General features: G+C 55.9%; 2 protein-coding genes across 8 annotated transcripts in view; one reads left to right on the top strand and one right to left on the bottom strand.

Moving 5' to 3' along the window:
- Dennd1a (DENN domain containing 1A) overlaps positions 1-4,495 on the top strand; it is a 573,141-nt gene extending 568,646 nt beyond the window's left edge. For all 7 annotated transcript variants that reach the window (XM_045142267.1, XM_045142266.1, XM_045142262.1 and 4 more), the window contains 2 exons: positions 2,048-2,306; positions 3,146-4,495. In XM_045142267.1, the coding sequence (XP_044998202.1) occupies positions 2,048-2,306; positions 3,146-4,339 (1,453 nt within the window). In that variant the 3' untranslated portion in view covers positions 4,340-4,495. The remainder of the gene's footprint in view (positions 1-2,047; positions 2,307-3,145) is intronic.
- Positions 4,496-5,284: 789 nt separating this feature from the next.
- On the bottom strand, positions 5,285-27,561 carry Crb2 (crumbs cell polarity complex component 2). Its single transcript, XM_045142261.1, has 13 exons — positions 27,416-27,561; positions 20,727-21,050; positions 18,538-18,733; positions 18,309-18,448; positions 17,717-17,902; positions 17,393-17,506; positions 14,176-15,048; positions 13,580-14,088; positions 12,941-13,106; positions 10,920-11,685; positions 9,837-9,953; positions 9,134-9,260; positions 5,285-8,085 (listed from the first exon to the last, which is right to left on the bottom strand). Exons 1-13 carry the CDS (start codon positions 27,516-27,518, stop codon positions 7,861-7,863), a joined length of 3,846 nt encoding a protein of 1,281 aa, XP_044998196.1. The 5' UTR covers positions 27,519-27,561; the 3' UTR covers positions 5,285-7,860.
- Between the last annotated feature and the right edge of the window lie 385 nt (positions 27,562-27,946).

The following is a 27,946-nucleotide window of genomic DNA, read 5'->3' on the forward strand; positions in this document are numbered from 1 at the left end:
TTTTTATTTTAAATGTTTTAAGAATCAGCCTTGTCCTGAACAATGTCTGTGATAAGATAGATTTTGTGTGTCTTCTACTTATTACTTAGAAGCATTGAAATAAGTCATGTTCACCCATGTGTCAACTTCAGGTCACCGGTCACCTTGCAGGAAAAGTAGCTTGTTTGGGTGGCTCCTGAATACTCTCCCACTGATGAGGCCAGCAGGTCAAGTCCAGGGTCCCACCTCATCATACTCTGAATTAACTGAGGGTGTTTAATTTTGTTTTTGGTTTTTTGTTTTGCTTTGGTTTATTTTTTTGATGCTAGAAATTGAACCCAGACCTCACACGTGCTAGGTAAGCACTCTACCACTGAGCCAGCTCCCAGCCCCAATGTTTTCCTATTTAAATGATGGTTGAAGTTCCCTTCCTTGGTCCAAGCCTCAGTCAGGTCAGGCCTTCGTGTACATGTTTAAAAGGTGCTGTGGAACTGGGGAGATGGCTCAGCAGGCAAGAATTGTTGCTGCTCAAGCACAAGGACCTCATAGGACCTGATTCAACCTGAGTTGGATCCCCCAGCATCCACATAAACAGCTGGGCATCACCATGTGTGCCTGTTACCCCAGTCCTATGAGGAGTAGAGAATTTCTGGGGCTCACTGGTCAGCCAGTCTGACCCAAATGGCAGCTCCAGGTTCAGTGAGACTCTGCCTCAAGGAAACACACCGATTAGCAATAAGAGAGGACCCCCAACATTTTCTGGCCTCTACATACACACACACACACACACACACACACACACACTCACTCACTCACACATACACATTGTGTGCACATGTTCACACACCACCACCACATATACATGCAAAAAACAAAAATGGAATGAGAAGGAGCTGTTCTATCCTAACTCAAGACACAAGGGCTAATAGAACTGCACTTGCTTACGTTGAAGAAGCACACTGGTTCTTTATCCCATTATCACATTAGATTGGACTCTTTAATTCCATAGCCAAATAGCTTGCTAAGAGTGAGGAAGAGACTTAGTCTCTCAGACTTGGCTGTCGTTTCTGCTTCTTGCCAGATGCTGTGAGACATGGAGTGAGTAGCTCAACTTCTCTGAGTTTCCATCTCTTTGTCTATAAGAGGGCTGATAAGTCTCGCTCCAAAGGCTGATTCTGTTACTTCAGTGTGGTAGTGGAATCCCTGAGTCCCTGCCAGCTGCAGGGACTGTCCTCTGCCCGATTCCTTCAGGACTTTGGTGTCAACCTGCTTATGACCAGTAGGTGGTGCCCTCTGCCCACTTGTCCAGCACCTTGAGCCCAGTCCTGCCTAACCCCAGAGATGGGGTGCTGCTCCGCCAGCCTCCACTAGAGGTCAGGGTAAGGCAGGCAGGCACCCTCACCACGTGGTGGGAAAGGAAAGCAAAAGGAATCAGAACCTAGAGAAAGTCCAGAGGCTGCGTGAGTGACAGCCATGCCTACTGGTTGATGCTGTCCCCAGCCTCCATGCACCTCCTGTACTTGCCCCTATAGTCACTACCCGAGTAGCCGAGGCTCAGAAAGCTTAAGTGATGTGTCCAAGTTCCCACAGCCAGAGGTGGTACCAGAGATTAAACAGAGGTCACTCACACAAGCTGAACTCTAGAGGTTCCCTCAGAGATCCTGGGCTCTCTGAGTAGCTGTGCTCTGGAGAGGTTCTCCGTGAGTGTTCAAAGGACCTTACTGCAGCTATGGATGGAGGGAATGGTAGTACGTATGTCCACCTACAGATGTCCCCATTCCTCTCCTGTGGCTCTGGGTAAAGTATGTGGTCCCCTCAAAGCAAGTGCGAACGAGAGCCACTTTCCCAAGGCCACCAAGTGGCAGAACCAAATCTAGGCAAAGTTCTTTCTGAAGGTGCAAGTCAAATCCTTGAGCCACCAGTCTTCAGTCACACGGGAATGCTAGGACAGTATCCTGTCCCAGAGGCTCCTGGTTCTGGAGGCCCAAACATTCTTGGGGCTGGCACTACCCACTCCTCCCACAGATGCTCTGGCTGAGAGAATCCAGCTGTCTCTGTCTCCTCCCAGGCCACAGCCGTACCGGACACTCAAGGAGTCCGACAGTGCAGAAGGTGATGAGGCAGAGAGCCTGGAGCAGCTGGCACAGGAGCCCCGGGGCCCTGTCCCTGCCCCACCTGACCGAGCTGCCAGCATCGACCTCTTGGAAGATGTCTTCAGCAGTCTGGATGTGGAGACCCCCCTGCAGCCACTGGGCCAAGCCAAGAGCTTGGAGGACCTCCGTGGTGCTAAGGACCTTTGGGAGCAACCAGGAACTTTTGACTACCAGGTATGGTGGAAGTGGACAGGGTAGCTGCTGGGGTGATACCTATATGTGAAGCAGGTCCCACAGGAAGTGAGGTAGATCCCCCAAGTCACAATGGAAAGAATGAGGAGGAAACCTGATTTTCCTGAGATCTTCAAGAACCCATCTCATGTGCCAGCTGCCACACCACACTGCCAGCCCTCCTGGAGAAGACTCTAGGGCAGGAGAAGTCCCAGCCTGTTAGGGCTCCTGGCAGAGCCTTTGGGTCAAAACTCCTAGGTTCCACATTATTCTACTGTGACCACTGATCTCCCAGTATGACCTTCTCTTTGCTGACTTGGCAGTCACTGGGTCACAAAGGGCCACAGAGTGCCCACATGTCCTTGCCAAGAACAGCTTAGGCCAAGACAAGAGTGACTTGTCCAAGTCAAGTTGCCTGGAAGTGGCAGCCAGGACTCAAATGCAGTTCCCCTACTCCCATCAGTGCCCCTTAGAGCAGGTGCAGAGCCTCACACCATGTCATTCACTCTACACAGCAAAAAGGCCCATGCCAGTAGAAGATCCATAGGTGGAGGTACTTTCCTAAATACTTGGCAGGCACTGGTTTTTGTAAAAGAAGAAAAGGTTTCTCTAGAATACCTTTATATGGGACACAGTAGGAATCTTGGAGGCCACACAGACTAGAGTCTCTGCAGTTGACCTAGGGTACCCACAATTACTCCATGTCCCAGGAGCTAGTTGCCCACATGCCTGGAGGCATAGTCCTAGTACCTTCCAGGCATGCTGAGAGGACTGGGCACACATTTTGTCCCATCTGTCCTGGGCCAACCTATGGTCACTATTGCTTCTCTCCTTCCCCACAGAGGCTGGACCTGGGCAGGAGTGAGAGGGGCCTTGGTATGGCAATGGCTTTAAAGCTTGCCCACCCATACACCAAGCTCTGGAGCCTGGGCCAGGACGACATGGCCATCCCCAGCAAGCCCCCTACCATGTCCTCTGAGAAACCCTCAGCCCTATTTGAGACCTCCCCAGCCCTGCCGCACAGGCCCCAGAACGGGGATGGTGTCTTGAGCCCCAGCAGCAAAGAAGAGATGTCTGCCCCCACTCCAGGCAGCATCACTATTCCCCGGCCGCATGGCAGGAAGACCCCAGAGCTGGGCATCGTGCCTCCACCACCCACAGCCCGCCCAGCCAAGCTCCAGGCCACTGGTGGCGCACTTGGTGACTTCTCAGAGCAGCTACAGATGGACCAGGAAAGGCAGACTGCCCTGAGTCCTGCCCTGTTCCCAGGGCTGCTCCCCAGTGCTGCCCCCCAAGACCCCACTGAACTGCTGCAGCCACTAAGCCCAGCCTCAGGCACTGCAGACACAGGCAGTGACACCTTGCTCGCCCTGCTGGACCCCCTTAACACAGCCTGGTCAGGCAGCACCATCCCCCCACACCCCACCACCCCAAGCATAGCTACCCCCTTCACCCCCCAGCTCAGCTTTCCCCCTACAGCAGCCCCAACCCCATTCCCACAGCCACCACTCAACCCCTTTCTCCCATCTGTGCCAGTTGCACCACCCTCCCTACCTCTGGGCTCTACACCAACCAGGCCTTTTGGGGCCCCTCCAGCTTCCCTGGGGCCATCATTCACCCCCAGCCTCCTGCTGTCTGGTTCTGGCTTCTACACCCCTCACAGATCTCAGCCTAACCTGTCTGCACTCTCCATGCCCAACCTGTTTGGTCAGGTGCCCATGGGCACCCACACCAGCCCCCTGCAGGCGCTCGGCCCCCCAGTGGTTCCCGCCTCAAGGATCCGAACGTTGCCCCTGGCCCGCTCAAGTGCCAGGGCTGCTGAGGCCAAGCAGGGACTGGCCCTGAGGCCTGGAGACCCCCCAGTGCTGCCTCCCAGACCCCCACAAGGCCTGGGGCCAGCCCTACAGCCTTTGGCTCCTGCACAGGCCAGAGACCCCTTTGAGGATTTGCTGCAGAAAACCAAGCAAGACGTGAGCCCAGCACCAGCCGCAGCCTCAGTGGAGCAGCTCCGCATGCAGTGGGAGACTTTCGAGTGAGCATACTCCAAGGCTGGCCAGCCAGGCCCGTGCTGCCGTCCAGTGCTCTGCTTCCCCTCCGCTCTATTTCTGTCCAGGTTCCACAGGTGGGAAAGGACCTTCTCTATCCTCTCCCCTCCACACTGCCCACTTCTGAGGCCTGGCCCTGGAGAGAAGGGAACCACTTCTCCCCCATCCCCAACACACAACCACCACCCTCTTTCACACCCTGCTTGGGTTTTGCACTAGAGGTCATCTGGACTGACTACCCAAACTACATCCTACCACCTTCCTTTCAGATAGCCCAGGATGAGCCAGGAAGCTCAAGGTCTCTCTCAAGCCCAGCTGTCCTGTCCTTCCTGTGATTGTGTCCTGCCCTACAGGACATTGATGTCAGTGTTACCCCCATGACAGCACATCTTCCAGAGATACAGGTGTTTGGGGAACTGAAGTGAGGCCCCACCCAGGCTGGCAGATCTCTGGTGGGCATTTCCAAACCCTCTCTAGCAATATACTCTTTGCTGAGTCTTCACCCAACCCCCAAACTTGTGTTGTTTCTGGGGGCTGAAGGTCTAGGGACCCTTGTGATGGCTAAACCTGGCCCTGCAGGAGGGCAGCGAGCACCAGCAACTCTGACTTCCAGAAGTGCTGCCTTCAGCTCTCTGCTACCCGTACCTCTGGCCTCTTGTGTCAAAACTCAGGCTCTACTTTGAGACTTCTGTAGGCAGAGCTGAGAAACAATGACCCAGATTCCAACTCAAAGACCAAGCTTACTGCCAGACCCATGAGGGAGGCACAGCTGCCTGAGCTTCTGGGTCAGGCCCAGGTGGGCCTCTGCCCTCCAAGGTCTCCTGTGGAGTAGACAAATGTGTGGCCCCTCTCTCAGCCTGGGGCAGGAGGGGGCCTAGAAACTAGCCCCCCGCCCCCATCTCCAGCACAGAAATTCCTGAGGCTGAGCCACCAAAGTTATAATGAAATGTTTTATTGTTTCTTTTTCTTTTCCTTTTTACCTTATTGATTTGTTGAATCTTTAAAATTGACTCCTTTCAATAAACCACGGTAAAACAAAGCCTAACCACTTAAGAAAACAACCATCAGAGGCATGCAGGAAATTGTAAGCATTTGACCTGATTTCTCATTTCCTACTTGAAATGGTCAGACAGTCTACCCCAGTTTCTGATAGGAACAGGTGGGTCTCAGGAGGTCCTGGTCACCCCAGGGAGCTCCCTCATCTGAGAAGCTAGGAGAGCCGGGATCTGGCACAAAGCCCTCCTTGGGGCTCTTCCATTCTGGGAGCCATGGCTCACCTGGGTTATGGGACCCTCCTAGGCATTCAGGTGTTTCAGCATGGCTGCATCCAATTCCAACTCCCTGCCCTGGCAAACTCCAGATGCCAACAAGGGCAAGACCGACCCCCACCCTGCCAAGGGGGCAAAGGGAAGGAGGGAGGTGCTGGGCAGCCCAGAAGACAGCACACACCCATACCATCCCCCCTGCTGTGCTGGGGGTGGCTGGTGGCAAGCGTGCGTGTGCATACATACACCACTGTCTCTTCACTCACTGGGTGGAATGTGCAAATCCAAGGATGAACTGTGTGTGTGTGTATTCAATAAAATATTCTTGGGTAGAAGGCTGTCGCCTGTGTCCTTCAGGAAGTTCCTGTAGAGGGAGCCTGAGTGCACCCTCAAGAATCTTCACCACCTGTCCTTCAAAGTAGAGGCCAGACAAGGGGCGGTGGAGAAGGCCTGGACCCACACATGCCCATCTGGAGCTCTGAACAAGCTCAGCTTGCCTCCTTCCTTCCCAAGGAGGCCATGGAGACTAGGCTGTTGACAACCTGCCCCCCCCCCCCCCACACACACACAGCCCTGTTGAGACCATAGTACAGTCCTGTAGGCCACCAACAGGGCCTGAACATTCCTGGGGACACACCCTTCAAAATCTCTCAGCAAAAGCAGAGCCTCAGAGTGGTCTGCACCCTAGTTGTGCATGTGTTTGGAAGAGAACTCTGTGCCAGTCACCAGGGTCACTGAGGTGAAGTTGGAATGTTTGGTCGGTATGTGGAAGCTCCACAGAAAATGTCTTGGCTACAGAGAACTGTGCCAAGGACCAGCAAGCTCTTTCCCAGGTGTCATGGTGACAGATGGTGCAAAGTGGTCCCACCTCCTTGTGGATAAAGGTCCAAACAGGCCCCTTGGCTTAGCATTCATCCCTGTCAGTCTCTACTGAGCCCCAGGTCTTCCAGAGAAAGTCACTCTCCAGCTCCACTATGTCAAAGAACCACCTGGCATTGGCACACGGAACCCCCAGTCAGGAAGCATAAGCCCAGGGAAATGAAAAGGGCACATCTCCAGGTTAGTGTGACTCTGGGAAGCTCAAGGGTAAGCCCTCTGAAAAAGTCCTCCTGGAGTCAGAGGTCGCAGCATGTTGAGCACCCTTGGGCAGGCAGATTCAGAGGCTGTCCAGTGTCTACTGAGCACAGGGTTTAGCAAACTGAGGATTTCCTTGGCTTGAATCAACAGCCACACTCAGGCAACCCATCTAGCAGTCGAAGGAGCAGGTCTAGTTGGAGAACCCGGAAGTGGTGTTTGTGAGGGCTGACAAGGGAAGGCCGCCTTACCAGGCCCTAGAAAGCACCTTCAAGTCTGACACAGATGACACTTCCCACCATCTAAAAGAACACCCCACAGTCCTTCTTATCAGACAGGAATTTAAAGACTTCTGGAGTTCTCTGCTGTGAGCCTCCCTGATCCTTACAATAGCCCTGTGAGGTAGACAGGAGGGCCACCCCATTCCTACAAATGCCCATGGCAGGGGAGCTCAGGGCAGAGGTTCTTCTGTTCCTATGAGCCTGCCCTGCAGACGTGGGTCAGTGAATGGGACTGGGACTGGCCCTGGCATAGGGCAGTCAGATCTGCTTGAAGGAGCTTTTGTTCTGGGAGCCAAGAGCCCAGCTTTCTCCAAAATGCCCCTCCCCCGTTTTCCAGCTGTCTCCATGGCAGGAGCCGTCCTTGGAGGTGGGACAAGATGCCAGAACCACTGCCTAGGTGCTTGGGCGAGCTCTGGCTTGGCCTGCTGGAGAAGGTGCAGCCTTGGGCTACCCCTGTCCCAGAGACATACAGGCTGTCCCTACCCATGCAGCAGCCACCTCCCCAATGGGATCACCTGTTCCCATTACAGTCATGTAGGCACACAGCAAGAGACATGTCACAACACTCACACTGGAACCTGCAGACCAACAAGTCCCTTACACACATGCTTACACACACCTGCCATACCACAGGTGCCCATGTATTCCCTCACGTACAGCCTCATGCCTGCTGTGGCACAGGCCAGCACACCAGAGAGGTTCCCAACCTCACTGGCCTTTCTGCATCCCTGAGTTGCTCCCCTCTTCTTGAGTCCATGATAGGCAGAAGCAAGAGCTGCTAGCGACCAGGAACACACACAGCAGGTGTCCTGGCTCTGGAAATGGTCTTCTTGGGTCTCCAGGCAGAGATCCTACAGGGCTTCAGGGGCATGGCACTGACAGCCAACCTGGCCTAGATGAGTCTCTCCTCAGGTGGCACCTTCAGGACACTGTCCATCTCCAGCCGGGCCCCGGCCACCTCCTGCTGACTAGGGCTGTAGGTGCCCTCTGACTGACGACGCTTTCTGGCAGCCAGAACCCCAGAGAGGAGGCCCAGGAGGAGGAGGAGGAGGCAGGCACAGGCAGCAGGTACGGCTACCTCCAGCAGTGGGAAGGGCAGGGGCAAGGGCAGGCCCTTCTGCAAGAGATGAGAGGTAAGAGGACTCAGTGAAGCAAGCTTCCTGGAAGGTGGTGGAAGAGGCAGCCATCAGGATGTGCAAGCAGGCACTTCTACAAGAGACAAGGGGCTCTGGCTGAAGGATAGAAGGCCTGGTCCCAGGTCAGCACTGATGGGGATTCCTGGGACCCTATGTCAGCAGCTGGAACAAGAGCTGGGACAGCTCAATCTAGCTGATGGCAAAGAGAAGTCAACAGGTGGTGCCTGCCCATGGGAGTTCTAACAGCCTGTCCTTGGAAGACTCCAGCCAGGCTTTAGAGGTGGGGTGCAGACTGCCTCTGGTCACCAGGCATGGACTCCCATTGATACCCCTCTCAAAGACTGCATGTCAGGAGTTCTGAAGAGTTTGGAGTCCCAAAGTCTCCCACTCGCTGGTCCTCCCCCAGCACCTTGAGGCTTCTCAACCTGCTGTTACTTGACTGTCGCAGCCCCAGCCTCAGCACTGGGCCCAGAGCTATGAAATTCAGACCGGCCAGCTCCCTGCTACCCAGAACTTCTAGGGAGCTGTAAAGCCATTTCCTCCTCCTGGCCTGGCAAGCTGATGGCTAGATGGGGAAGACAAAGGCTATAAAAGTTCAACTTGAAAGGAAGCCTTCCCCAGAAGCCGGGAGGACCTATGGTTTATGGTCAGCCTGGCAAAAGCCTGCTGAGATCAAGGCTGCTCCCCAGATTGCCCTTCCAGAGGCCTGGGCTAGTGCCCACTGCCCACCATGGGCCCCCTGGATCCAGATCCCTCTGTTAAGCCTCCAGGGGTCAGGGATACCTGACCTTGTGGACCCTGAATCTTGGATCTCATAGTCCCCTGGGCACAGAATGAAGCCTTGGGCCATGCATAATGGATGGTGGAGTGCCAAAACTCTCCACTGAGTGAAATCACTACTGCATGGGGGTGTGAAGGGGCCATTTCCCGTGCTCCACGGAGTTGCTCCAGGGCCAGGTCCATTGGGGAGCTGTACCAACCCTGCCCAGCACCCTCTGGCTCAGCAACCCTCCCCTAGGTGTTACTTACCACCACTTCACAGAACTGGCCAGAGAATCCAGCACTGCAGATACATTCAGAGATGCCACTGGCTGCCCGGCACGTACCCCCATTCAAACAGGGGTTGTCTTCACAGGGCAAGGAAGGCCTCTGACACCTGGGGAAGAATGGGGGCTGAGGAAGCCATTCCTCCTGTTCCCCTCAGCTGTTCTAGCTCTCCACCTCAGCCACTGCTCCTACCTGGCTAGGTGACCAGAACTGAAGGTGAGCTCCATCACCTTCTCTCCCTCCCTCCCTCCCTCCCTCTCTCCCTCTCTCCCTCTCTCCCCCCCTCTCTCCCCTAGCATTCATGACTGAGAAAGGAAGGACGAAGGAGGGACAGACACACACACACACTCGCGCTCATGAGGAGACATGGATGCTGACTGCACTGCCTGGAGGTCCAGAAGCTTCACTTTCACCGTTTCCCACCATGGTTCTGAAGACCAAGGGGCTTCATAAAACCGAGTGGGAAATGGCTTCCTGGCAAGCGTCTCTACAGCAGAGAATGGTCTTAGAAGTCCCAGAAGAATGAGCGACAATGGTGGGCCATTTGGTACTGATACCAGTGAGGGATGAGACAATGAGGGGATCCTACTTTCCTTGCCTTGGCTAGAGGGAAGCCAACAGCCACCTTGCTCAGCTCTTCACACTCGCCAGTCCACCTCCCAGGCCCCAAGGCTCCCAGACACACCTCCAGCCAGCAAGGCCCTCCTGGCAGCTGCAGTTAGTGCTCTGGGGTTCACCCTGACACAGGCTGCCATCAAGGCAGGTAGTGTTGAGGCTACATTCCTTGGGCAGGACAGGCAACCTGGGGAGAAATTGCATGGCAGGAAGGTGGGATGCTGGGAGCTGCTCTAGCCCTGCCCGATGACCCACATCACCCACCGAGTGCTCTCGTGTGTGGAATGCAGGCCGCCCTCCTACGGACCTCTCCAACTGTGGGAGGGATGGGACAGGGGGCTGGCACTCTGCCCCTCCCCCACCCCACACCATGGGAATCTTTCTTGAGCCAGAGGTCTTTGAAAAGTGGTGAAATGAAAGGACTAAAGTAAGGACAGGGTGAAGCAGCACTAATCATGCGACATGAAAGCCAGACAGAGGCTAGGCAACCCTGAGTCCAGAAGGAAATGGGGAAGAGGCCAGACTCTGAGCCATTATAGACAGTTCAGCTCACTGCAACGCCTCAAGTTCATCCTCCCTGACTACCTGTGTCTAAGCACCTAAACCTCAAGAAATCTCTGGAATTTAAATATAGCTGAGCGGGCTGGAGAGATGGCTTAGCGGTTAAGCGCTTGCCTGTGAAGCCTATGCAGCCCGGTTCAAGGCTCAATTCCCCAGGACCCACGTTAGCCAGATGCACAAGGGGCGCAGCGTCTGGAGTTCGTTTGCAGCGGCTGGAGGCCCTGGCGCGCCCATTCTCATTCTCTCTCTCTCCTTCTGTCTGTTGCTCTCAAATAAATAAATGAAAAATAATCAAAAAATGTAATATGTTAAATATAGCTGAATATTTTTTTGGGGGGTGGGAGTTCAAGATAGGGTCTCGCTCTGGCCCAAGTTGACCTGAAATTCACTATGTAGTCTCAGGGTGACCTCGAACTCAACGGTGATCCTCCTACCTCTGTCTCCCGAGTTTTGGGATAAAAGATGTGCGCCACCATGCCCGGCTTAAAAGGGTGAAGACTGATACACACCCCAAGCAATCAGCAGCAGGCAGCTCCACCCCACCTCCCTAGACCCATACCCCGCCCCACCTCCCGCCACCCGCCGTCCGCACCTGCAGCGCGGGCCGGAGAAGCCTGGCGGGCAGCTGCACTCGAAGCTCCCGTCGGGGCGCACGTGGCAGCGCCCGCGGGCACAGGGCGCCGAGCGACACGGGTCAGCGCGGGCCTCGCACCGGCGCCCCTCCCAGGCCGGGGCGCAGGCGCACGCGAAGGCATCGAAGAGGTCGCGGCAGGCGCCGCCGTGCAGGCAGGGCGAGGACGCGCACACGGGCGCGCCGCTGCAGCCCAGGCGCGGCGTGGGCGTCCCCGGCCAGGCGGAGAAGTGTTCCCTGGCTCCGGGGGGCGCGCCGGGCCGCGGCCGAGCCACAGGCAGCGGGAGGCCTCCGAGAGACACGCGGCCCAGGCAGCCCGTGAAGTTCTCGGCCAGCAGCAGGCGCGCGGCGCCCGGGCCCCGCAGGAAGGCCAGGTCGCCCGCCAGGCCGCGCAGCGCCACGGGCGTCGCCGCGCCGTCCAGCCACAGCAGCCAGCGCGACGCGGCGGCCGCCGGGCGCTCCCGAGACAGGCGCACGCGGTGCCAGGCGCCGTCGGCCACGAGCGGCCCGGGGACGGGAAGCTCCGCGCCCGACACCCCGGCTGCCAGCGAGCCGTTGCGCACGGCCAGCCAGACGCCCGCCCGGCCGGCGGCGGCGCGCAGCAGCCCCGCCTCGGGGTCGCGCGTGCGGAAGGCCAACGAGAGCCCGCTGAGCTCGCGCCCGGACGACACGCTGTGCCCGCTGAACACAGCCGGGGGCCCTTCGCGGAACGAGGTCTCGGCCACACCTGTAGAGAGAGGAAGGGGAGCTGGGAAATGGCCTTCTAGCCTTCACCAGATGCCACCAGGTGTCCTCCGACCCGCCCCCACCATGAGCAGGACTTGGCCCAGAGGCACCCACCCACTTCTTCACCCTGCGTTCCCCACCTGAGCGGAATCAATTACCTGCCAGTCAGTGCTGGGGGTGTCCGCTCTGTCCTCAAAGCCCAGGGCCCAATATTAAACCCCTTGAAAATTCAGCTCCTTTCCCACCTCTGTGAATTTCCTGTGCCCAATCATGTTTTGAGGGGCGTGTTTTTTGTTGTTGTTCGTTGCTCTAGTTGGTAGGTTTGGTCTCATGTAGTCGAGTCTAACGTAGGCTGAACTGGAACTCACTCTGTAGTCCCAGACTAGCCTTGAACTCAAGGTGATCCTCCTACCTCTGCCTCCCAAGTGCTAAAAATTAAAGGCGTGCGTCACCATGCCTGCCTGGCCTCCATTTTTTAAAAAATATACATCCAGGGCTAGAGAGAAGGCTTAGCAGTTAAGGCACTCGCCTGCAAAGCCTAAGAACCCAGGTTCTATTCCCAGGGCCCACGTAAGCCAGACCACAAAGTGGCCCATGCCTCTGGAGTTCATTTGCAATGGCTGGAGACCTGGCATGCCCATTTGCTCCCTCTCTTATCTCTTTCCTTCTTTCTCTCAAATCAATAAAATTAAATTAAAAAAATTTAAATGTAGATCCAATCCTATTCCTCTCAAATTTAAAACATTCCAATAGGCTGGAGAATGTACTTCAAGTTGGTAGAGTGCTTGCCTAGCATGCATGAAGTCAAAGACCTGGGTTTGATCCCCAGCACCACAGACAGAAACTGGGTGTGGTGGCCCAAAGCCAGTAATCCTGGCACACTAGGGAAGTAAAGGCAGGAGGATTAGAAGTTCAAGGGGACCCTGTCTCAAAAAAAAAAAAAAAAAAAAAGCCTGTGGTTCCCCAGTGCCCTTAAACTAAATTGCAAGCCGCTGCTCTTTAGCCTTCAGAACCTGCACACAGGCCATTCCCTTTTCTGAATGTTCTTCCCTATGTCACCCAGCATCACCCTGGAAAACCCAGCACATGCTCACCTCCCCAAGAAAGCCTCTGTCCCACCAAATACAGAGTCTCACCCCACTGGGCTGAGGCTGCTATTGTTCCTGTCTATAACCCAATATCACCTAACCCGGAGGGATCTAACCAACTTCAGCATCCAGCCCCCAGCATGTTGGCTGCCCTGGCCGTGCACTCACATACAAAACCATCTGGGACTTCCTCACAGGTGGCAGGCGGAAGGCAAGGCTGGCTGGGGCACCACAGCTGCTGGGCACAGGTGGGCCCCGTGAAGTTGTCAGGGCAGGTACAGTGAAAGTCATTCCAAGTGACAAGGCAAGTTCCACCGTTGAAACAGGGATCAGACTGTGAGAGCATGGGGCAGAGGTCAGGGATCAGCATCTTCCCCCACACCCACCCCTGAGCATTCATGAGAGCAGATACATAAACTCCTCTCCAATGTGGAGGTGAGGTCACCATCAACCCCACCTTACAGCCTAGGAGCTAGGCTCCAAGGCATGAAACCACTAGCCTGAACTTCCTTGACAATAGAGACCAGCCTGGTTCACACTAGACTATTGCTTTGTGCAGGAGCTCTCCATTCCCTTTCCCCCAAGCAGATCCCACCCTCTGTCTAGGTCAGGGGGTCATCCCAGACCAGGACAGGGGCAAGGGTGAGGAGCACAGGACCATCAGAAGGCTCCCCCTGCTCTGCCACTGCCACAGCAGGACCTTAGGCAGGTCACATCTCCTGAACCTGTTTCCTCATCAGTAACACAGTAACCCCAATATTACATACAGGTCAGATCATGGTTAAGGACCCATTCAGTGGCACTCACACTGCATACGTCCTCGGAAACACAACCCTGGGTAAGATTCCAGGACTGGCCAGTGTCTAGCTCGCTGGTCCAGCTTGAGTTCTCCACCCGCCCCGGAAAGAAAGGGAGGTGGACATCATTCAGTCGCAGGTCTTGGAGACAGCCTCGAAAAGGCCCGCCCCAAGGCTGGGTGTCGGCAGGGTGGAGCCTGCCACCCACGTGCAGCTGCTGCCCCAGGTCCTCCAGCTGGTCAGGCCCAAGGCTGAGCGTCACAAAGTGGCGGAGTCCATCATCCCATCGCCCAGGGAGGACCACAGCAGGACGGCTGGGTGCTTCGACCTGGATCTGGCCCTCTCTCAGAAAGACGGTCAGACCAGTGGCTGAATCGCTGGCAAACTGAAGCAGCAGGCCAGCGGACTCCCGAGTGCGGAGGAGGAAGGACACGGTGAGGTTGGGGCCTGGCAGCTGGTGGAGCAGAAAGGAGCCAGAGCTCAGGGTACCACCCAAGCCAAAAGTGGCAGCAGGGATCTCTGCAGGGAGAGATGGTGCTGGTGTGAGAGGCCAACAAGCTGGGGAGCCAAACATTGGTGCTGCCTCCCCGCCGGCTCATCCCTCACCATCAGTGCATGTGGACCCATCATAAGGCCGCGGGCAGTCACAATGGAAGTGAGTCCACAGGTCCACGCAGGTCCCTCCATGAGCACAGGGTGAGGGCTGGCAAGGCTCCCTGCGTTCACAGCCCAGGATCACAGTCCCATTCAGCTCCTCAGGCAGCAGAAGGTGCCCGTCCACACGCACATCCTGGAGGCAGCCTACGAGGGCCCAGCCACCTAGCTGGACAAAGCAAGGCCCGACAGGCCCGGGAGCCACTGAGGCCATGGGACCTGCTGCCACAAGACCAGAGACCACACAGAGCTGGTCAGGGCAGCGCTCATGCCAGAGCCGCAATTCCAGGGTCGCCACACTGAATGCCACCTCTACCTGGTGCCAGTACCCATCATTCAGGGCTAGGTCTGGCAGTCTAAGGACAAGTGCCATGGTACCATGCCTCCAGAGTGTGGCATGGAGTGCAGCCCCCACCAGGGCCAGCTCTACGCTGTCCTGGGTGTCATTGCGAGTGGCCAACACTCCAGTAGGCAATGTGGTACGAAACCTCAGTGCCAGACCCAGGGGGCCACCAACTGGTACCAATGCCCACACAGGGCTCCCGGCCACAATCGAGAAGGTGGTGTTCTGGCCACAGCTAGGTCCATAGGTACCAGGTGGGCAGCGGCAGGCATAACTGTGGACCCCAGACTTGAAGGTAGGGATGCAGGTGGCAGCCAGTGGGCAGGTGTGGCCCTGACAGCCAGTGAGCTCTACAGAACACTCTGGTCCACCCCAGGCCTCAGGGCACTGGCAGACATAACCCGCCACCGTGTCACTGCAGGTTCCGCCATGGAGGCAAGGCTCAGATCGACATTCATCTACATCCTCCTGACATGTGAGGCCTAAAGGAAAGACCAGCAAAGGGTTAGTATGCCAGGGCCAGAACCCCAGAACTCAAATGCCTCACAGAGCTTAGTACCTGCCAATCAAGCCAATCCTGAAGGCTTGCTCCAGGTTCACTGAGGTCACCTTCAGGCCAGAATCCAAGATTCCCCTTCCCTTTCCATGTCTCACTGGTCTCCATACACTGTGGGTTTGACCTCCAGCCTCATCCTCCACCTTTTCTCCTGCCCTATGACTCCTGCCTTACCAGTTCTCTAAGCCAAAATCTGGCAGCTCCAGGTCACCTGCCTTCAGAAGACCCTTTGCATCTTCACAGTAAATGGGGGACTCTTTCCAAGTGGTACCTCACTGCTGCATATGGCCCCATCCCTCACCCTGGCATTCAAGACCACCTCATAGGTTGGGCCCTTCTAGGCTATCAAGCTTCATTCCTGCCCCTAAAAATCTTAAACTTCCCATTCCTCTAAGTATTTCCTAGAAAGTTCTGCCTCAGCCTCCTGTAGTACCTTTCAAACTCCCACTTTGGCAAAAACCACCTCAGAGGACCCATAAATTTTCCTAGATACCCAACTAATGTGTCCAACCCCCCCACCTTAGGCAGTTTCCCAGAACCCTGTGTTGAAAGTGTCTATTCACTCCACTTCAATCTCCTGGGACCAGAATCTCTGGGACCTTAGTGCTAGGACCTAGCATAGCTATAAGGACAGAGTAATGCCGTAATGAGCTAGGGTGGGTTATACATCTGGGGCATACTGAGCAACTCCCACACCTACCCCTCATTCCCTCTGGCTAGGAGGTGACTGTCCCATCCTCCCCTCCAGGATCAAGAGACCCCAGCAATCACCCCCAGCTTAGTCAGAGCCTCCACAGTCTGGCCATAGGGGACCCAGGCCCAGAGGAGCCTCCAAGACTCAAAGCTGAGCCCAGTCATCTCACACATCCCATAGCCTCCTCCTATCATCAGTCACTTGTCCAGCCTCCCTCTGCCCAAAGTCCTACCCTCCCTACCTGCCAGGAGCAACAGGCCCCCCAGGAAGGGGCCCAGAACCCATGGCCCCATTGTCCCCCACAGACAGATGTGCTGGAACTAGGTAGCGGAGCTCCCTGCCTGGCCCACCTGCTTCCTTCTGAGCCAGCTCAGGAATGCCAGGCTGGCCTCCCACATACCCAGCACTGCCCCAAGGGAGGCTGGGCAGGGTGCCCAGCTCCACATCCAGGCTCTGTCCTCCTGGGCTGTGATCTCAGAGAGCTGCCCTCCTTGTCACCTGCCAACAAAGCTCAATTGAAAGGATCTGGTTCCCACTGACTCCCCTTTCTACGCCTCCATTGCCACATCTGTAAGATGAGGATGTTAAGCCTTGCTTCATGGGGCTGTGCAAGAGTGGGGAACTGGGGCAGGACTTGGAGGAGGGAGCAGGCTTTCAGGACCCCCTGGGGCATGAGGCACTCAGGGAAAGAGTGTTGAACCAAAGAGCTTTGGGTGGTGAGAGTGGAGAGCAATTACCAGCCTCTCTCCCAGGCAGAGGACTCTACACCCAGGATCCTGCAGGGAGAGGAGGCATAAGAGTGTGGGGGTGGGGTGCGTGTGTGCTGGGAAGAATGCTGTTGGCATGTGGAGGAGCATCCACCACCAGCATTCCAGTGGAGGCAGGGATGCTCCAGGACTGTGTAAGCAGTTCTCAAGTTCACCCATTCACTAGTGGCCATGTGTCTGCAGGGAGAGCTCCTCCAAGCTCTGGTGCTCCAAAGGCAAAGTTTGTTGGCCCCTTTACATTACCTTACTTCCACTCCTGTACTGTCTGAGGCTCTGCCCCACTCCACACTCCACCCAGAAATTCCTTGACCTCATCGGGCCCTTTGACATCAGAGGTCCAGGTATGTCTGAAGTACCCTACCATCATTCTGCCCATTCTCTCACAAAGCCCAAACCACTGGTGGCCCCAGCTGGCAGTCATCCACACCTGACCCCAGCTCTGACTCTAAGCCAAACTCCTCTCCTGAGCAGGTCTCTGGACAGCCCCTAGCCCTAGTCAGGCTGGTCCTGGCTCCTCCTATGTGTGCTTAGAGACACTCAGTATGGAAGGGGCTGAAGTATCTGTGACCCAGCAAACATCCCCCAGGGCACAAGCTTCCCTGGAAGCGTTGACATAGCCCATGCAGTGTGTCACTGTCAAATATGATCAAGTTGGGCAAAGCAGGGGTCCCAGTTCATCAGGCGCAGCTGTCACCGGAGCCATTGCAAATACCTCCTGTCTTATCTCCTGTCATATCAATCCATACATCAGCCCGAAGGGATCTTCTCACCCAGCCCTGACCCCATCCAAGTCAACCCCAGCCAGGCACCTGTGTAGCCATCAAAGCAGTGACACTGGAAGCCATTGGGCAGGTCTTGGCATCGGCCTCCGTTGAGACATGGCGATGAGGCACACTCATCTACATCCACACCGCAGTCGTCCCCTGTAAGAGGCTCAGCTGTGGCTGCCGCCTGCACCCTCAAGAGCCAGACCACAACCAAAAGGATCCATTTTACACTTAGGAAGACTGAGGTCCAGAAATAGGCACCAACTAGGACAGAGTGGCACCCGAAAGGACAAGGCCTTGGGCCAACCCAAATCCCTCCCTGGGTTTCTGGGTCTAGGCTGAGTGCTTCCCCAGCAAGGGGCTCACCTGCAAAGCCCGGAGGGCAGCGACACAGGAAGCCCCCAGCATGGTGGAAGCTGAAAGTACCGGGAAGGACAGCCTGGGCACCCCCGTACAGGGCTGGGTCGGAGCGTTGCAGGCACTGTCCCCCATTTCGGCAAGGTTCCGCTGCACACTCGTCCTCGTCCACCTCGCACCGATCGCCACTGAAGCCTGGGGGCGCACGCGCGGGCATCAGGTCACACGAGGTCTCCAAGCATATCCCCTCCACCTCCCTTTGTGAACCCAGGCTCAGAGAGGCCCAGGATACAGTCACCAACTGTGAGCCAAAGACACGCTGGGGAACTAGAAGGAATGGCGTGGCGGCCTGAGTGGCAGCAGCCCTTGCTTATGAACACCAGTCTCTTAAGCTCTTGGCTGCTGCCAGGCCCTGGACCGGATGCTTAAGCACCCTTGTACTGTCACTGCTCCGCCTTACAACCCGAAGATCCGATGCGGTTAAGTTCTATTTTGCAGAGGCTCATACTTGTGACAGTGCCACCAGCGGGCGCGCAGAGGGCCGCGCGCAGGCGCAGCACCTACCCCGCCGCCCCCCCGCGCCGCGCGCGCGCGCACGCACCTGGCCAGCAGAGGCAGCGAAAGCTGCCCAGGCCGTCGAGGCAGGACGCGTTGTGCGCGCAGGGCGCCGACGCGCACTCCAGCACCTCCTGCTCGCATCGCGCGCCCTCGTATCCCGTGTCCGCACAGTCGCATCGGAACCTGGGGCGCGGGCATGGTCGGGAATGAGCGCGCGCCCGCCCCCCAGTTCCCCGGCCGGTCCCCACCCCCACCCCCGGCCGCTCCTTCACCCGTTGACGAGATCGTGACACACGCCCCCGTGGGCGCACGGCTGGCTCTGGCACTCGTCCACGTCTAGCTGGCAGCTGGCGCCCGCGTAGCCCGGCGCGCACACGCAGCGGTAGGAGCCCACGCCGTCCAGGCACGAGCCGCCGTGCAGGCACGGCGCCGAGGCGCACTCGTCCACCTCTGACTCGCAAGTCACGCCTGGAGAGGGGCCGAGACACAGCGATCACACCCTCTGGGTAGACGCACACCTACAGGGGTCTGCTCCAGTTACCGAGAGCAACCCGTGGGGCTCTAAGGGCAGATTCCAGACCCGATGGTTTGGTTTGGTTTGTTTAGTTTCATTCAAAGCAGGTGGTGTTGCTATGTAGAAACCAGAGGACCATCCCTGCCCTGGCAGAGGTCACAACTGGGAAAGGACTGGTTTTTAGTAATAATAAGCTCAATGAGAAAAAAGAACTGAGTCCTGTAAGAGAAGAGTGAGAGCCAAGGGAAGGCAGGGAAGACTTCTCAGAAGAAGAGCCTTTAAAAATAATAAATATGTATATATATTTGGAGAGATGGCTCAGCAGTTAAAAGCACTTGCTTGCAAAGCCTGATGGCCCAGGTTCAATCCTCCAGCACCCACATAAAGTCAGATGCACAAAGGGGTTTTCTTGTTTTGTTTTGTTTTCCAGTGGCAGGAAATCCTGGCACACCCATACGCTCTCTCGCCTTCTCTCTCCCAAATAAATATCTAAATTTTCTTTAAAAATAAAATCAAAATATGATTATTATAAAATAAATTTTAAAGTTCTAGGCAGCTGTAATGGTTAAACTTTATTGTCAACTTGACTGGATTTGGAATCACCTAAGAGACACACCTCTGGGAGTGTCTGTGAAAGGGTTTTTAGAAAGGTTTAAATGAAGAGGGAGACCCACACTGGATGTGAATGGTACCGGCTTCTCTACATCTTGACTGCAGATGCAGTGCGACCAGCTGTCTCACAGTCTGCCACCATGCCTCCCCCCATCATGATGGGCTGAACCTCAAGCTATGAAACCAGGAGCCAAAATAAACCCTTCTTTCCTTAAGCTGCTTCTTATCAGGTGTTTGGCCACAGCAATGCAAAAAGTAACTAATACAGCAGCTGAGTGGTGAGCTCCTGTCTGTCTGCATTTTACAACGTTGATGGCTCTGAATGGGGAATAAGTAATGAACCCACAGAGGGGTGGTCACTGGAAGTCCTTGGTCCCACCCAGGAACCCCAAGGCTCTGGGCAAACCATGACTGCCACATGGTTCTGCCTGGGATGGAGGTGGACATGGAAGGAGATGGAGGTGCTCATTGTGGGGAGATTCATGAGTTCCCCAGGTTACTACAGACTCCTATAGGTCCTGCCCCCAGCCCCTGAGCGGGTTTGGTCATGGAAGCCAGCTGACTGCAGCTGGAGCCCTCCCTATTTCCTGGATCAGTGAGCATGCCACAAGGCCCCTCCTTCCCATGACCCTCCAGCCCACTCCCACCCTCTGTGCCAGGGGGAGCCAGACCCAGGCTGCTTGGAATCCCAACTCCCCCACCTGGCTCAGAAGGAAAGGAGAGAAATGAGTCACTCAGAGTTGCCTGCTCACATCACCACTCACTGGAAAGTTACCAGAATCCCATGACCAGTGCACACACCTGCTGGCACAGACACACCAGTGCTTCCCACAGAAGCATTCCAAGAGCCCACACACTGGCCAGGTGCACAGAGGCCCCTTACAGCTACATATACATAGACATATACATACATATACCTCCAAACCAGGAGACACGCAGACAGCTGGAACCCATGATATCACATGTGCAACATTTGAAGGAGGGGAAAGACTCAGGGACCCAGTGTCTCAATTCACTTTCGCCAGGATACATGCTAGGATGCCTCTCCCTGGAGCCTGATCCTCTGTCTGTACCATTTACCCTTGAGTTTGATCAGTGTCTGAATTCAGGGTTAGTAGAAACAATAGTATCTACACTACAGACTCCAGGCTATTCTAGACTGAGTGTCACTTGAAGAATTATCCCCATCTGTGTCTGCCCTCCAAATTTCAGGCCACTTCAGGAGGTAGCTTTGGGAGCTGGAAGGGCCATTCCATAGAGGAGGAGCTGTGTCTACCATGCTAGCCACGGATGAGCTCCACTGTCCAGACTCTTCAGGGAGGCTAGTGCCATTACCTGCATAGCCAAGGGGACAGAGGCACTCGTAGCGATCAGCCAGGTTGCGGCAGGTGGCCCCATGGTGACAGGGCCGGGATGCACACTCATCAATGTCCAGCTCACAGCGGGGTCCCTGGAAGCCAGGCACACAGTAGCAGCGGAAGCCATTAGGATCTGAACTCTGGGGCACACACAGAGCACCATGGTGGCATGGCTGTGTGGCACAGCCCTGGAGCTCCGGGGGCCCACAGATGTAGCCACCATTCTCCGTAGCCTGGCACTCTATCCCTGGAGCACACGGGTCTGAGGCACAGGCACTTGGGGTCTCTGAAGGAACCAGCCCTGTAGAAATAGGAAATGGTGAGCAGGGTGGGCAGAAGCTGCACAAAAGCCTTCCCCCAAAAACACAAAATACACAGCCCAGACACAGACCCAAGAACAACATGGCTCTGTCTGTCCATGCTCAGGGGCGTATGTAGAGAGACAGGGCATCTACAAGCCAGTTTACAGCAAGGGGCAGCCATTTCTGAAACTGAAGCTAGTTATAGACACGTCTACAGAACAGAGAAAGGACAGGGATGCCTGGCTACCCAGTGTTAGGATCACAGAACAGACAGTACCTGTCTGCTCCACTGTCCCCTCACCTCCCTACAGCAGCGCTGGGAAGCAGGAGTTTTACAAGCAAGCAGTAGAGGCTCAAGAAAGACAGACTTGCAGAGGTCATGCAGCAAATTAGCATGGGACAAGTTTCAATGCTGGGTTGTCCCCAGCGACCAGGAAGGGACTGCTAGGGGCTTCCTCAGCACCAGCCAAACAGAAGGCAGGGTGGCTCCTCGGGTCCCATCCCCACTCCACCACCAGCAGTGAAACCTGAGACATCAGGAAAGGGATAGACTACTTCAAAGGCAGAGCCGGGGCTCAGCCCCTCTCATTCCTACCCATCTTGATCCTGCTGGGCTGGGAACTTGCAAAGGTCCATGGCCCTCATTTCATGCCTCACCAGCAAGTGCCTAGCTGGGGTCACACAGGGCAGAGCAGGTATAGTGAACTGCTGGCTGCACCCTTGACCCGGGGTCCCCACACTGGTGCCCCCTCTGTTGATTCAGACACCAAGGCCACATAGCCAGCACTCTCAGTCCCTCGTCCCTCCACACCTTCTTCTAGTCTGACAGCCTTGTTACTACAGGCACAGCTCAGAGGTGATGAGGTACGGGACCTTGGGTGAGTCACTTCTCAAACCAAGCCTTCACCTCCCAGTCTGGTAATTGATAGAAAAGTACATCCCTGGATGCTGAAGTTGAAATCAAAGCCTCAGGTGCCAGAGACAAAGTACTAGCTCACTGCTGGAACTCCTCAAGGGGAAGGGGAGTCTGGAACAAGAGCCCTCCACCCCCACCTGGAGTTCCAAGACTCCAAGTTCCTCCCCCAGGTTGTCACTCAGACACTAACCAGACCCAAGCAGTCAGGCCCTGCACCCTCCCCTCCCCCACACAATGAAGACCCCCCCCCCCCAGATAAGGCTAACAGCCTCTCGAGCATCATCCACATTCCACAGGACAAAGCTATCAACTGGCCCCCCACACTCACTTCCCAGCAGACCAAGCAGGATGAAGGGCAGCAAGCTAGGGGGACAGTGGGCCCAGTATAGTCCCAAGGCCTCTAGTACAATTCCATGTGGTTCATCCTCCACACTGAGGACCAGCACCCACCAGACAAAGCAGGGGACAGGGTGCTGAATCAGACACCTTCAGGCCAAAGGGGACCCTTTACCCACATACTTTACCTTCCACTTTGGGCATCCATTCGCAACCCCTCTACCAAGACTCGAAAATGTGGGTTGAGGTTGGGGATGCCTAGGACACTCTGTGGAGTTTGTGGGCAGCTTACAGCCTCCCTGCTTTCCATCTGCTACTGTGAATGTGCAGCTTTACGTAGGTCCCTGGGCTAAATTCCATGGTGGAAATAACAAGGTAGCCTGGTAGGGAGATGGCCCGAGGGTGGCAGGAAGATGCTCTGAGGGGGTGGAGAGATGGTCTGAGGGGAAATGGAAGATGGTCTGAAGGGATAGTTTGAGGGAACTGAAAGATGGTCTGAGCAGTGAGAAGATGGTCTGAAAGAAGATAGAAAGATAATCTGAGGGGGTGAGAAGATGGTCTGAGGGGAGATGAAAGATGGTCTGAGAAGTTGTGAAGATGGTCTGGGGGCTGTGATATGGGAGTGGCTGGACCTTTCTCAAGAAAAGGCATTAGTCTGAGGTATCAAACCATATCTGGGGTACAAGCAATATCCTCCTGGTAGAGTCAAGAGCTCCCAAGACAAAGGAAGTGAAGCTATAGCACCCAGACACCCCTCTGTGAAAGCCGTAACTCACTTTATAAAGGGCCTAACTACTGACACCCAGGCTAATAGTTCATCTTTATTTATTTATTTAATTTTGGTTTTTCAAGGTAGGGTCTCACTGTTACCCAGGCTGACCTGGAATTCACTATGTAGTCTCAGGGTGGCCTCAAATTCACAATGATCCTCCTACCTCTGCCTCCCAAGTGCCAGGATTAAAGGCCTGTGCCACCACTCCTGACCTCATCTTTATTTTCATACCACCAGGCCCTGGCCTCTCATATGGTGTGGCCTCTGGGACCCCAACCATAGTCTTGCCTCCTATATCAGAGCCCTTTGTGTTTGTGGCTAGGCCAGGCACCTGTGATGGTGGGCTTCTTATGGAGCCTCCTCTGAGAGTCATGCAAAAATGAGGAGATGGAGTCTACTCCCATGGGAAGGAGAATCTCCGGTCAGGCCGGGCAGGGAGGGTGCAAGAGGCCGGGAGCCTGGAAGAAGCCCAGAGTCTTCATGAGGCAGACCATTCTACCTGGTCCTCATTCACTGCCAACTTTCCTATGACATGGGCAATTCTGGGGTGATCTATCTTTCCACAGCAAGCCCAGAAGGCCAGGGGAGGAGCTTTCCTTGGGGCCTGGTTGAAGGGGCCGGGCCTGTCACCAGGGCGACCAGGGGCCTGTGCTTATCTTTACAAATCCCTCCTGACCTTTCCGGCTGCTTGGGCTGACCTGGCAGAGGAGAGATTAACAGACCCAGGACACTGGCCCTCCCCTTCGACTTGTGGCTGCTTGGCCAGGCCCTGCAGAGGGCAGGGAGACCCACGCAGTCACTGAGAGCGCGAGTGCTACTAGGGACTGGGGCCCGTTATCTAGGGCTAACTGGCGTCCTTGGGCTAAGCTATAAAATGGATGCTCTTAAGAAAACTGCTTTTCAGGCTGGGGAGATGGCTCAGTGGTTAAAGGTGCTTGCATGCAAAGCCTAATGGCCTGGATTCAAGTCTCCAGTACTCAAGTAAAGCCAGATGCAGGCCATGATACATTATCAATCTCTCTCTCTGACACACACACACACACACACACACACACACACACACTTTCTCCCTCCCTCTCTCTCCCTCCCTCCCCCCCCCATAAGTTAAAAAAATGTTTTAAATAAGGAAACTGCTTTTCTATCATCAAGAGGCTGGTAACCTGAATCTGAGGAAGCATGTGAAATTGTCCCCCATATATTGTCACCCTAGTATAGTAGGACCCCCAGCCCCTCTCTTATAACACGAGAGTCTCTAGAGGTTTTGAGGCTGGGTGCGTAGCTCAGTGGTAGAGCAGTTGTCTAGCCTGTGCGAAGGTCCTGGTTTCCATCTACAGCACTGGGAAGAGTGAAGGACGAGGTTGCAGCAGCCTGAGCATAAATCTTCCCTGTCTTCACAGAGCCTAGAGAGCAGCATCCCACTGTACCACAGGCTTCTCTCTGGCCTTAGGAACCGCTACTTTCCCTGCACTTATTAGCTGTGGAGGGTTGGGGTTGAGATTGGGTCCCACTCTAGCCCAATCTGACCTGGAACTCACACTGTAACTCAGACTGGCCTCAAACTCACAGCAATCCTCCTACTTCTGCTGGGATTGAAGGTGCGCGCCACCACACTCCGCCCCTGCACTTATTATTGGGTGAGCTCACCTACTCTCTCTGTGCTTGGAAGGTACAGCAAAGTAAAGGGGTGACAGACACTGTGTTTAGTCTCATCAGGAAAAGTAGGAACATTTGGAATATTCTTTCAAAGATTTTTTTACTCCTAAAAAATGAAAAGGCATAACTTGATCACAGCATGGCAATGATGGGAGCTCTGGGTGGAGAGCCTCTCTGGGTACAGCACTGGCACATGTGGCTCCTCCAGGAGTGAGAGAGGACTAGCAGGTGCTGGTCCAGCCAGCCAGCCATATAAGCCACTGTGAACTGTTTCACGAGTCACTATTAAGGCGCTTCCATCTAAAATGTCCTTGAAACCGGGGATCCTATGTCATCGCCTACTCTGGATGTCACCACATTTGTTCATCGAACCTGGTATGGCCCTTGGAACAATTGTCCCCATCTTACAGAAGCCCAGACAAGAGATATAACCACAAAGCGCCACTGCCTGCTTTGATACACTGGTCCTACCACACACTGGTAGCGTGGCACTGGGCAAGTTACTCTTTTCTGGCCTTTACTTTCCTTCTTAGGGGTGCATAGCCAGCCCCACAGGCTTCTGGGAAGATTAAACTGGATGTGGACGGCCCGTACTGCAACGCCTGCTGCCGTGTAGTAGCTGGTGTGGTTTTACCCATCAACAAACTTTTTCCAGAGGGAAACAAACACTCAGTAGCCAGAATCTGGATTCTGTGGCCTGTGGCTGGCTTCCCACCCATCCCAGCTCCTCCGCGACAGGCTCCACCCCATTGGTTGGGGGCAGGGCCAGGTTTGGGGAGTCCTGGCTGCCCCTTTGTGTGTCAGCCTCCCTGGGTGTTCCAGGAAGGGGAGGGTGAGAACGACCCAATGTATTTCATTGTGCTCCAAGATGCTTCATCCTCTCCATGACAACCAGAAGGCCTCTGCCGTGGAGTGGCCTGGATGGAGGGGCCCAGTGCAGGGCCTGAACCAAACCCTCCAGAAACTGTCCCCCCCCACCACCTTCTCTGGGGTGGAAATTAGCACAGTCCCTGGCACTTCCCCTCCCACAGTCAGACCTTTGGTACTAGCATCTGGAGTGTCCCTGCTCGAGCCTTTGGGTATCTCTGGGGCTGGAGCGTCATGCATAGAAGTCTCAAGGGAAATGCGGCCCCTGGAAGCCCAGTGTCCATGTTGTGGCACTCCCATCTGCAACGCTGATCCACAGTGTCCCCTTCAAGGTCCATGTGCCTGTACATCTGAGTGTAAGCGAAGGGAAGTCAACACAACCCCATTCGTGTGTACACGCTGCCCACGGGCAGCCACATGCTCTGTACATGGACATGCATGGGTAAGTTCACGGGGGTGGGCCAGTATGTGACAATGTGTACCTAGTGCAGGCCACACAGAGGTACACACGTGTGCCTAGACATCAGTGGGGAGTGCATATTGCAGGGCAGGACAGGCCCTAGCTGCACAGACTTCATGACCTCATTTGCAGAAAGCAGGGAGTAGCCCCGTTTCTCCTGGAAGCCCCAGTAACCTCAGGCATCCTGCTTGTAAGTCCCCACTCTCGCTGAGCTTTGGTCCCTCTTTAAAAACAGGCCTCGCCATCCTTGGGGTGCTCATCCTCCCTGCTGCCTCAGAGCAAGACGTGATAAAGGCTTTGTGGACAGGTGCTGAGAGATGCCAGAGGACTACAGAACTCTACAGGTGGAGCCAGAGGAACAGGAGGTGGTTCTCCCCCACCACAGGGAAGCCCAGGCTCTTCTTGTCATCCTCCTGCAGTTGGCGGTGGCAGAGGCAGAAAACCTCCCAGGCCCAGCCCCCGTAGCTATAGCGACCAGGACAAAGCATCCTCCAGGCCCCCCAGCAGGAATTCCAGAATCAGTGATGAATCCACTTGGATGAAAGCAAAAGCCCTTGGCTGCTTGGGGCTGGCTTCCAGGATCCCTTCCAGCCTGATTCAGGAATGTTGGGGAAGGGCTGCAGGGGACACACGTGTGTTCCCCAAAGCACCCCCATGGACTCAGACCAGCCCCAGCCTCCCCCTAAATGCAGGTGGGCACAAAAGGAAAGGGACCGCAGTTATTAGCCTGCTCCACTGAGTCTCTTTCCCTTTTCCATTCCAAGCCACTGGACGGGGGGTGGGGTCTGTCTCTCCACCTCCACCCGCGTGCCTGGACGCCTGTTGCCAGGAATGTCCAGTTCAACCCACTGAACATTTTAGAGCCAACACTTCGCCAGCTCTCTACACTCAATCACCTCGGACACGACTCCTGCTGGTTGGCTCATCCAACTTCACAGCCACCTGCACCCCAACCCTGCACATTGCTCAGGCCGACTCCGTAGGGAGGCTGATCCTGCCTGCAGTTCTGCAACCTCGGAGCTCCCACCCCAGGACTCGCTCAGCCCCACGCCCCTTCCCTAAAGCACGCTAAGCACAAGAAGTCCCGGTTTCCCCCAAGACAACACACCGCACCTCATCCCACCCTGTTCCCCAGTCCAGTTCCCACTGATCACACCAGTCCTGACCTCCGCCCCCCACCCCCCGTCCTGAAGAGCCCCTCTCAGCACGAAACTACCCGGAGCTTCCACACGCTGCAAGTTCCAGGGGCCCGGGACCCGGCTCGGCGCCCTCTGGCTTGGCGCAGCCCGCGCACTCACGCGGCAAGGCCTGCGGAGTCAGCTTCGGGAGTCCGCCCTTCCCCACGTCCAGTCCCTCTTACCAGCCAGAAGGGCGAGGGCCGGGGCCCAGGGCAGCAGCAGGAAGAGGAGGAGAAGGGAGCCCAGGTCCGTGGGGGCCCGGGTCACAGGCCCAGCCAGCGCCATGGGAGCCCCGCTCTGCCCGTCTGTGGGAACGCGCCGCCGGGCTGGCTCCGCGCCCCCTCGTCCCTCCAACCAGCACTAATGCGGTGGACAGAGGCCCGGCCCTCCCCCTCCCCTCCCCTCCCCTCCCCTCCCCCTCCTCCGCCCCGCCTCCCGCTGCTGCCGCGCGCGCTGGGTCCCCGGGCAGGGTCCGACCCCACCGCCTCTCCCCAGACGCCAGGCCCCAGCTTCACACCAGGCCTCAGGCGCCCGCTGGCCAGACCCCGGGTCTCAGCGCACAGCCCCTTTCTCCTTGGCGGGACCACCCAGCCCCTGGGAGAGATTTCGGTTTGGATTCTCTTCTCACCAAGGTGAGGTTGGCTTCTCCTTCAAGCCCAGCGACGACACCTCCACTCCTGCGAGACAGTCCTCCCCCCCCCCCGACACACACA

The sequence above is a fragment of the Jaculus jaculus genome, chromosome 1 (genome assembly GCF_020740685.1).
Source record: "Jaculus jaculus isolate mJacJac1 chromosome 1, mJacJac1.mat.Y.cur, whole genome shotgun sequence".
NCBI lineage: Eukaryota > Metazoa > Chordata > Mammalia > Rodentia > Dipodidae > Jaculus > Jaculus jaculus.

What these genes read in the sequence shown, in the direction of transcription:
- Crb2 (XM_045142261.1), bottom strand. Translation starts at nt 27,518, where the DNA reads ATGGCGCTGGCTGGGCCTGTGACCCGGGCCCCCACGGACCTGGGCTCC. An exon ending in GGCCCTCGCCCTTCTGGCTG is followed by an intron (nt 21,051 to 27,415) that starts GTAAGAGGGACT and finishes CTATTTCTACAG; the next exon opens with GGCTGGTTCCTTCAGAGACC. An exon ending in TGTCACGATCTCGTCAACGG is followed by an intron (nt 18,449 to 18,537) that starts GTGAAGGAGCGG and finishes CCCGCGCCCCAG; the next exon opens with GTTCCGATGCGACTGTGCGG.